General features: G+C 44.5%; 1 protein-coding gene across 1 annotated transcript; it reads right to left on the bottom strand.

The window, feature by feature from the left end:
* Positions 1–4,854: 4,854 nt before the first annotated feature.
* LOC105997899 (keratin, type II cytoskeletal 6A-like) lies at positions 4,855–10,142 on the bottom strand. The gene is given in 8 exon segments (XM_013032450.1): positions 4,855–4,900; positions 5,097–5,317; positions 6,476–6,601; positions 7,105–7,269; positions 7,391–7,486; positions 7,634–7,694; positions 8,590–8,804; positions 9,621–10,142. Coding segments are annotated over 8 exon segments (1,452 nt in total).
* Between the last annotated feature and the right edge of the window lie 235 nt (positions 10,143–10,377).

Here is a 10,377-nt window from a genome sequence, read left to right on the forward strand (position 1 = left end):
AGAACGAATCCACCCACAGACATTTCAGATAGGAGTGCATTTGTTTGCTAAATGCATGCTTGTGTTGCCTGTGTAATCTGGCCCCTACATACCACAGGCAGATGATGTGGTACTTATCTGCATTTCTAAGGAATGGAGCTCTGGAGGTAAAACTGTTTTCCATGAGCCCCAGAAAAAGTGGTTGTATAGGGTACCCAGCCTCTGCCCAGGAGTCCCATCTCTCTTTTGCCTGCTTGAAGCCCAGCTGAGGTACAGGTACCAAACTGTCATACAATGACAATGATGATGACAAGGACTATGGTGAGAGAACCATTAAGGTGATGGTGGTGAATTGAAAGTAACTGGAGACTTCTTTTCCTTTCCTTTCCTTATTTGTGTGTGTGTGTGTGTGTGTGTGTGTGTGTGTGTGTGTGTGTGTGCTGGGGCTTGCATTCATGGCCTTGCACTCTTACTTAGCTATTTTGCTCAAGGCTGGCGCTCTACCACTTGAGCCACACCTCCACTTCCTCAAGATAACTAGAGAAGGGGAACCTCTCCCTTTTCTGCCTTAAGATGTATATATTCAAAAGCCTGGATGCAAAGGAGGAACACTTGGGCACATGACTCATGATTACAAGAGAATTAGCCTCTTTGAACAAAGACTTGGCAGAAGGTTTTTTTTTAATACAGTTAGTCATCAATTGGTGTGCAATCGATGTGTAATTGATCCACATGTAGCTGGCAAAGTGTAAAACCAGACACGCTGCTGGAATCTAACGAGAGAAATGATATCCACGGAGTAAACCAAGGGTACATCTGATTGGTCAATAGACTGCACTCCCCTCTCTCCTTGAGAAAGATCAGAATAGCTCCTGACCCCATGGAAAGATATTCCAGGGCACAGGTATACCAGTACCCTCTGTGCCATTTCTGACTAGTACATATTCTGGTGGTGCTCCCAGAAGGCCAACGAGAAAGACGAATCAAGACAAATCACTTCTAAAGGGAATTCCTGAAAGTACAGTTCATTCACCCCTGAGCACTGATTTATTAAGCAAGAGTTGGCTAACCTCCAGTGAGCCCAGCAATGAATGAAAATGACAAATGAATTGGGAAACTGGAGGTGTGAGGAAAGGGGAAAGGAATGATGACAAGGGATCAAGTCTGTTTGTTTCTTGTTGCTATTGTAACCACCAGGAAATGCACTTAAACTTCACCAAAAAAGGCTTCCATTAAGTGCCACAGGACTTCTTTTCTATGTTCTGATTGTAAACAGGAAATCATCTCTCATAGAGATTTATGTAGATCCTTTCCAGGATGATTTAGGTGATGTGATTCTGTAATAAATGGAAGTGGGTATTTTGTTTATTTTTTACTCCGAGCATTCTTCATGTTTCTACCATATAAGCATCTATACTTTCTATTCTCATAATACTGTTTCATATCAGGGGATTTTATAGATTTGCTACTGATATAGGGTCTCCCTGCATGTTTTTTTTGCCAGTCGTGGGGCCTGAACTCTGGGCCTGGGCACTGTCTCTCAGCTCTTCAGCTCAAGGCTAGTACTCTACCACGTGAGCCACAGCACCACTTCCAGCTTTTTCTGTTTACGTGGTTCTGAGGAATAGAATCCAGGGCCTCATGCATGCAAGGCAAGCACTCTACCACTGAGCCGCTCTACCAGCCCCTCCCTGCATTTTTTAAATTCTCCCTTGAAGGAGTTGGTCCCATGTGGCTTGTCTGAAGTTGGACTTGCTGAGTGACCGCCGTGGTGTTGAGCAACTGAGAGCCCAGAGAAGCAGATAATGGGGTTCTGAAGGTATTTTCTGAGCAATGTAACAAACGCTGATGACAGTCACAGGTCAAAAACCAACTACTTCATCACCAAGGGAGAATCAAAAGTAGAAGAAATACAGCTCCAGAGATGTAAGCACTGCCAAAAGAAGAAAGCTAGAAATAAAGCTTGGCTTCAGCCTACAGCAAAGGAAGGAGAGAGTAGCAACAGAACTAACTTAGGTAAAAGCAATTGTTCATCTTCCTCCCAGTGTGGGCTGGAATTCCCAGGGTAAAGGGAAGCGTTGTTTGCTGTCTGCCTACAGTATGTCATTAGCTGATGTCATCATGACCCATTTAGGTAAGGATCCCACTCCTGCATCTGCTCTTGTGCCCCATGGCATTGATATCTTTACCAGATGGCAAGCAAACAGAAGGGCTGAGCAGAGGAGGAAACTCAGGAAACACAGGTTCCATCACTTCCCAGGTCCAAAAGCTAGCAGAGGAAGTAATGGAGCAGCTTATGGAGAAATCTCACCTTCCAGTATTAAGAAAGAGCACAGATTCTGAAATTAAGGCCAATCGGCCCTTAGATCCTACCATACTCATCTTACTTTTCTGGAACTTGGTCTTTCTGTTTCTCTTTCTTTTCCTTTCCTTTCCATCCTTCCTTCCTTACTTCCTATCTTCTTTCCTTCCTTCCCATTGGTCATTTGTCTTCCCTATTTTAATTTCCCTTTAATTTTTTAAAACTAATTTATGTGTGTATGCGCATGCATGCACTCACACACCGATCCTAGGGCTTAAACTCAGCATCTGGGTTTTGCCTCTAAGCTTTTTTGCTCGTCTAGTGCTCTACCACGTGAGCTACAATTCCACTTTTGGATTTGTGTTGATGAATTGGAGATAAGAGTTTCATGGACTTTCCTGCTTGAGCTGGCTTTGAATCATGATCCTCACATCTCAGCCTCCTGAGCAGTTAGGATTATAAGCATGAGACACTGGTTCCTGGTTAATTTATTGTTGTTGTTGTTGTTATTAAGTAGTTGTAAAAAGAGGTTTCAAATTAAACAAGTCAGTTTTATAAGTACAGTGCATCATGATTAATGTAATCTCTTCAAGTTTTCTTATCTTTAAAATGAAGATGAAGTCTGAGATTGTTAGGTACAGGCCAATGATTTTTCATGTACCACTACCTTTTAGTAAAAATAATCAAGGAAAAAGTTCTATCTCACACATAAGAATACCTAAGCACATATAACAATAACAAGGAAACTAACCTGAAAAAAAAAACAGTAAGGAGTGCCTTCTGTATCAGAAACCAACATGTCATATAAAGCTTTGGTAGTTACCATGGTGCCATCAGACAAATCAAGGGTCCAGAGGAAAGTATTTCTGCTCCGATTAAGCAAGGATTTGATTCTCAGTGCTTTTTACCAAAGGTGAGCATCTTTTAATCTCATTTATGCCAGCAGCACTTCAAAACAAAAATCTCTAACCAAATCTACAAAAAAGGAAATAATTGGGGCTGGGAAGGTGGCTCAGTGGCAGAGCACTTGCCTTGCATGCCTGAGGCCCTGGGTTCGATTCCTCAGCACCACATAAACAAAAAGAAAAAAAGCCAGAAGTGGCGCTGTGGCTCAAGTGGTAGAGCGCTAGCCTTGAACTGAAGAGCTGTGGGACAGCGCCCAGGCCGAGTTCAGGCCCCACGACCGGACCCCCCCCCAAATAAAAAAGGAAATAACTCTCCTTAAGTGTGTGATTTTTCTTTTTGATTTTATAGGAATTTATAGTAAGAACTCTAACACCTTGAGTCTCAGAGGAGACTGAATTGAAACATTTTTTTGTATCCCCTTCATTTCTTTATATTGTCTTGGCTTATATTACTCTGACTATAATTTCAATGTAGTAAATAAGAAATCTGAGGGGGTAAAGAACTCTCTGTTATGAGAGTATTATTTCACTGATTTTTGAATGGCTTTCCTTTTCAGGGCTGTTGGGGCATAAAGTACGAACAGTGAAATTCGCTGTTTTTAGGTATATGGTTCTACGAGTTTAGCCAGTTTAGTTCAGATACTGAGCAGGGGACCAAACCACCAGTTAATGGTGGTCAAAAGAAGGGAAAAAAACCCTCAGGATTGTACAGCTTTCCCCTCCAGGGTCTAACTCCCCTTTCTTCCCTGATTCTTTTACAAAGACTCTATTTTGAAGAAAAACGCTGAATGTAGGGGACTAAGCTGGTAACCATCCACCTAGAAAATTCCTATAACATTCCTCAGTGTTGACTAGTAAGGGGCTGGGTAAGGAGCAGCAACAGCTGTCAATGATGAGGAATGGAGTCTTCAAGATGAAGAACAGTTTACAGAATGGGAAAGTTTCTGAACCAAGAAGAGGACTATAATCAACCAAGCAAGGCATTTAATATTTTAAATCTACTGTATTTAACAGAAAGAAAACTGAAGCAGAGAGAGCAGAGAACGAGGAAGAGACTGGACATCAACAGGGTTGGGTCATGAGGGAATTCTCTGTTTGCACAGGATTGATATCAGTTCCTCAGGGAAATGAATGATATAATCATTTCAGGATCATGGAAGACTTGTGTTCATAAAAGTATCAAAAGATATTCATAATTGTCATCATTTTGCAGGTGATCCATGGGCTCAGGAGAGCAGTCACAGACAAGTACAACAGAGAACTGTGATGTCTTCTGCTCCAACAAGAAAGCAGAGGCAAGAGGCCAAAGAAGGACAAGCATGGGAGCAGGGGGCTGTGCAGCCAGAGCTGAGGAGAGCACCCAGGAGCAAGGGACACAGTGGACTTTAGTACTTCCTGCGGGAGGAGGTGGTAGTGTATTTGATGGTAGAGGTGCTGCTCCCAGAGGTACTCAGGCCTCCCCCAAAGCTTCTGATGCTGCTGGAACGGAAGCCACCTCCAGGATTCTGGCCACTGCTGCCTTGACCCAGGGCTAAGCCACTGCTGGCACCACTGGCACTGCCATAAACTCTGGAAACGGTGGACTGCAACACGGCTGTAGGGAAAGGACAAGGACACAACAGACACAGTGAGCCAGGTGGCAAGCACTGAGACAGGGAGACACACAGCTCAGTACTTACAGACGTTGGTGGGTCCCAGGCCTTCACCAATCAACCTAGAAGCACAGAAGAGTGAGCTAGAGGGAGAGGTTACCTGGAATCCAAAGGAAGACACAAACTAAGAATGGTTCACAAAGAACCATCTTCCAAAGGGTTGTGATGGATGTGTTATTATAAACAGCCAGTTACTCATCATCTTCTGCTTTGAGCTTGATTCTTGGAAATGTCCTCAGGGAGGCTTGTGATACCCACCTGCACTCCTCGCCTTCCAGCAACTTCCTGTAGGTGGCAATCTCCACATCCAGGGCCAGCTTGACACTCGTGAGGTCCTGGTACTCCTTCAGCAGCCTGGCCATGTCCTGCTTGGCCTTCTGCAGGGCATCCTCCAGCCCTTCCAGCTTGCTCCTGGCATCCTTGAGGGCCAGCTCACCTCGCTGCTCGGCATCAGTGATTGTGTCCTGTAGGCTGGCACACTGGGCGGAGAAAGCAAGAACTTACAATCTAGGGGTCCACAGGAAAATAAAGCTGATTGTACTTCTTTCCCAATGAAGAGGATTCCAGAACCCCAAAGGATAGAGAAAAAACCCTAACATGTATTGTCTAGTCTTTTTACTTTGTTTTGACATTTACATGTCTGGAACCATTTGCCAACAACTTCTGTGGTTAGTCCATGAAGCACCCCAGATGAGCAGGTGTTTGGTTACTGAAGGAGACACTTCAATAGAAGAAGGAGGAGCAAGTAGTTTATTTTGAATATAATCCTTAAAGCCAAACAGAGACTGTGTTTGATGGACACCTGTGGATACTACACGAAGTGACCCCAGATTATAACCATCACCATGGAAGTCATGAGAAGTCCCATGATGCTGTGAAGAGCTTTCCTCCCTTCCACTTCAGAAGCTACCATAACCTTGGACTTCCCGCTGCTGGAGCCTCTGCTCTTCCTCCACTTGTTCCACCTGGAATCTCTTGAGAAGGTTTGTGACGATGTTCCCCCATTCCTTGCGGCCTGACAGTTTTCCAAAAGTTATCACAGTGGAATTCTTGAATCCATCATTTCTCTTCTGCAAACTCTTCTAATGCCCATAGCTAATTTTTCTACAACCCTTTGCACCGGGGCTTGGTTCACTTTAGAATATGGATCAATGCACCAGTATGAACCCAACTCCCTTAACAAGTGTATTACCTCAGGTCAGGAGCTGCATGTCAATCTGGCAGAAGTGGCTCACACCTGTAATCCTAGCTACTCAGGAGGCTGAGATCTGAGGATCATAGTTTGAAGATAGCCAGGACAAAAAAAGTCCTTAAGACTCTTATCTATAAATAACCACCAAAGAGACAGAAGTGAAACTGTGGCTCAAGTGGTAGAGCACTAGCCCAAAGTACAAACGTTCAGGGACAATGCCCAGGCCCTGGGTTCAAACTCCCAGAGCAGCAGAAAAGGAAGATGAGAAGGAGAAGGAGGAGGAGGAGGAGGAGAACAAGGAGGAGGAGGAGGAGGATTGCATGTCCCCTCTCCCTGGTGTTTCATTGCCCCATAAGTGCTGCCCATATGATGTTTTCTGTTGCCTGATGGGGTCTAGAAAGAGGAAAGGGAAATGGAGCCTTCTTCACCATTGTCCCCAGCCTACCTGCTTCTTCACGTGGTCGATCTCGGATCTCAGCCTCTGGATCATGTGGTTGATCTCAGCAATCTCCTGCTTGGTGTTACGCAGGTCATCTCCATGTCTGCTGGCTGTGACCTGCAGCTCCTCATACTGCAGGTCCATCCAAAAGAGAAAAATGTATGTGAGCATGCACATGCAAATGCTAACTCCTACTGCTGGATCAAACCTGAAATATATTGACCTAATAGTTCCTGTTTAAAAAATTTTATGAACATTTAAGGAAAGCTGATGTCACATGGACATTTGAATCTATAAACAAGTCGCAAAGCAGCTTAAGTGAGAGACCACAGATAGCAAAGTTCTCTTGGGACCCACCGTGTCTGAAAAGTATTCTGAAAGCCATAATTTAGGGTGAATCTTAAAGCAAAGTTGCCTAAGTCCTCATCTATGGTAGTTTTCTTCTTGCCTCTGAATGACTTTGATTCCTGGCCAGGGATATAAGTCCTATAAAAGTGACTTCTAACACAGCAGGGAACATTTGCTATGATAAGGCCCTGGTTTCCTTTCATTGGACCACCTTGAATGAGCTCAAAGTCTTAGGGTATTCAGGATGGGAACAGAGATCCCTAAGCATCTGCCACCTCCCTGCTCACCTTGGTCTGGTACCAGGACTCAGCCTCAGCCCAGCTCCTCTGAGCAATCTCCTCATTTCGGGCTTTGACCTCCACAATGATGCTACTCAGGTCCAGGTTACGGTTGTTGTCCATAGAGAGGATCACAGAAGTGTCTGAGATGTTGGTTTGCATTTGAGACAGCTCCTGCAGACCACAGGGGGCAAAGGTCAACTCTGCCTGTGAAGAACCAGAGCATCCCAACTCCCAGCTCTTCCCACTTTGCTGAGTCTTGTCTGAGTAATGGAAGGGAGGTAGGGATCCTTACTTCTTCAAAGATGGATGTGAGGAAGATGACCTCATTTCTAAGCCCAGTTGCATTGGTTTTCAGTTCAACCTCCTTCATGGAGGCAGCATCCACGTCCTGGAGAAAGAACCCATAACAGGCAGTCCTCTGAGCCCTCCAGCACAGCCCCACAATCCCAGGTCCCTGGCAACCTCCCTCTTAGATTGGCCAGAGATACAGAGCCATGGCTCTTCTACAACAGGGAACTTGATTCAATCAGCTCACCTTCTTCAGTGTCACGAATTCATTTTCTGCTGCTGTATGCCTGTGGATTTCATCTTCATACCTAGGAGAAGGATATAACACATTTGAGCCTGTCGTGGATGAAATCAAAGACAGCCTGGGATCCTACTTTCCATAAATGGAAACATCCTCATGCATCCCTCTCTAAAAAAATACATATCTTCAAGCAGTTTTACAAAGGGGTTTCAATTCAACAGGTCAGTTAATGAGTATAATGTACTTCTCCCTACCCCACCCATCCCCTCCGTTTTCTTTGTTCTATTCTCCCATATATACATTGAATACTATTATTGCATTCTCTCACCCTTTCTCTTCTTTGCCCACCACCTCTTCTTGACCTCTTCTCCTCTGAGACTTCAAGCTCTAGCTTCGTGGTGTTCAATTTGTTCGACTGTAGGTTAGTAGCTCAAAGGAGTAACAGCGTTGGAATTCTCCCTTGCATATACTATACTCTACTCAGTATATTTATTTATATATGTGCATCTGACCCTGTATACATTATTCTGTATGTTCGCAAGTTAGGATGTTAACTTCTGCATAGAGAAAACATACATCCCTTGTCTCTCTAGGCCTGACTTTACTTAGTTTTTTCTATATCCATCTATTTATTTGCCAATTACATACATCATTCTTGGATGTGTAAAATTGTATCGATCAATCAATAGATATGAAAACTGTAGTATATCTATCTATATCTCTAAGATATGCCACAGCATTCATCCTTCTTGATCCGCAGAGGCTCAGGTGGTTTTTGTGTCGCTGGGTTTTTAACTTCTCTACTTCCTGTAAACTTCCATAGCCCTTGGGTATTATGCTGTCATTTCTCAACTTTATTACATGCTCATGTTTAATAAGGATTGGTCTCACCTCTTGACCTGAGCACCCACTGTTGTGAGGTGTGAAATTTAACAAATAATCCATTTTCCTCTTTGACTCACTTGTTCTTGAAGTCTTCTACCACACCCTGCATGTTCTTCATCTCTGATTGAATATGACTCCCCTCTGTAGTGATGGAGTCCAGATGTCTCCTGAGACTTTTGATGTACTCCTCAAATAAAAGGTCTATGCCTGGCCTCACAGTCTTGGTATCCTGCTCTTGCAGCAGGGTCCATTTGGTCTGCAAGACCTTGTTCTGCTGTTCCAGAAATTACACCTGCATTTGAGACAAGATGGTTGTGAGGACCTGGCTAGAAGAACAGAATTGTAGGCCTCTCCCTAGTTGCTGTTTCTGACTTGGAGCAGAGGCTCAGGCTGAGGATTCCACATCCTTTTGCTTCTTCCTGGGTACCACAAAGAATACTCTAGAAAGAAATCTCAAGGATCATCACCAAAGGGAACTCACACTGTGAGTTAAGGGGCCAATCAGTGACTTTCAATGTTTCTTCTCTTCTCAGACATAATGTCAAATCTAGTTTGAAGGTAGTAACTAGTGACAAACATATAAGGGTTCTTCATTGGGGATAAAATCTGAATTAGAAAGGATGCCAAAGTTACCAAAGAATTATGTTCAATTTCATACTCATTATGAGTAACTACAATGAATTAGCGTTTCTACATATTAGACCATTGTTTCATTTTTCTAATGCAGCTAAAGAAGTTTTCACTTTTCTGTTAAATAACTTTGATACTCTCCAGACTACTATTGGATTTACCACTGCCAATGTCACTAGCATCCTTCTGTAATTGCTTACATCCCAAAGAGAGGAAACTATAGCTACTGCTGTGTCTCTGCCTCCTCTGTACTTGGGATAGTCAAGAGTGAGGGTCACAGACAGCAAGAACCAGAGAAATGGAGGACACAGGTAAATTTTAAATGTTAGCTTTTCCTATGTTCTTGTCAGGGCCCAATCCAGCATCCCTGTGAGGAAGTGGTCTGAGGTCCTCTCTAGTTCTAGCCTACTCTTGCAGGACACTGGTGTCTATAGCTGGGACTCTGGATGCCTTGTGCAGAACTCAGTGTCCTGCTCACCTTGTCGATGAAGGAGGCAAACTTGTTGTTGAGGGTCTTGATCTGCTCATGCTCCTCTGTCCTCACCCGCGGGATGGTGGGGTCGATTTCCAGGTTGAGAGGAGTCAGGAGGCTCTGGTTGATGCTAACTTCTTGGATGCCTCCAGGAGGGCACACGGGGAAGCCTGAGCCCCCATAGCCACCACCAAAGCCAGCACCGCCACCACCGAGCCCAAAGCTACCACCGCCAAAACCAAATCCACTGCCGGCTCCACCTCCAAAGCCACAGCTACCCCCAACTCTGCTATATCCCCCTCTGATGCCACAGCTGCCCCCTGCCATGGAGATCCTCAATGAGCTTCCCAGGCCATAGAGGCTCCTGCTGCCCAAACCAGAGCCTGCGCCCACTGCCCCAATGCCACCGCTGCCCCTGGAGCGGCACACAGACACACTGCTGAAGCCAGAGCGGCTCAGCCCAGGCACTCTGGCTGAGCCAGAGCTGAAGCCCCTGCAGCTGCTCTTAAGATTGATTTGTCTAGACATGGGTCCTGGAGATGCAAAGTCTACGGAATGCAGAAAGAGCTGAGGAACAGATGAATGTGCTGCTCTCTGGATGGCTGCTTATATGGAATACAGATAGACTGGGCCATGTCCTGGACCTTACAGACAGCAAAGAGTTGAACTCTACCAATAATGAGATTACATCTGATTAATAGAAAAGTTATGAAATATTGAAATTGCAGCTTTGGCCTACTTTATTGAGAAATAATTCTCCTGC

The sequence above is a fragment of the Dipodomys ordii genome, unplaced genomic scaffold, assembly GCF_000151885.1.
Source record: "Dipodomys ordii isolate 6190 unplaced genomic scaffold, Dord_2.0 Scaffold155, whole genome shotgun sequence".
Classification (NCBI taxonomy): Eukaryota; Metazoa; Chordata; class Mammalia; order Rodentia; family Heteromyidae; genus Dipodomys; species Dipodomys ordii.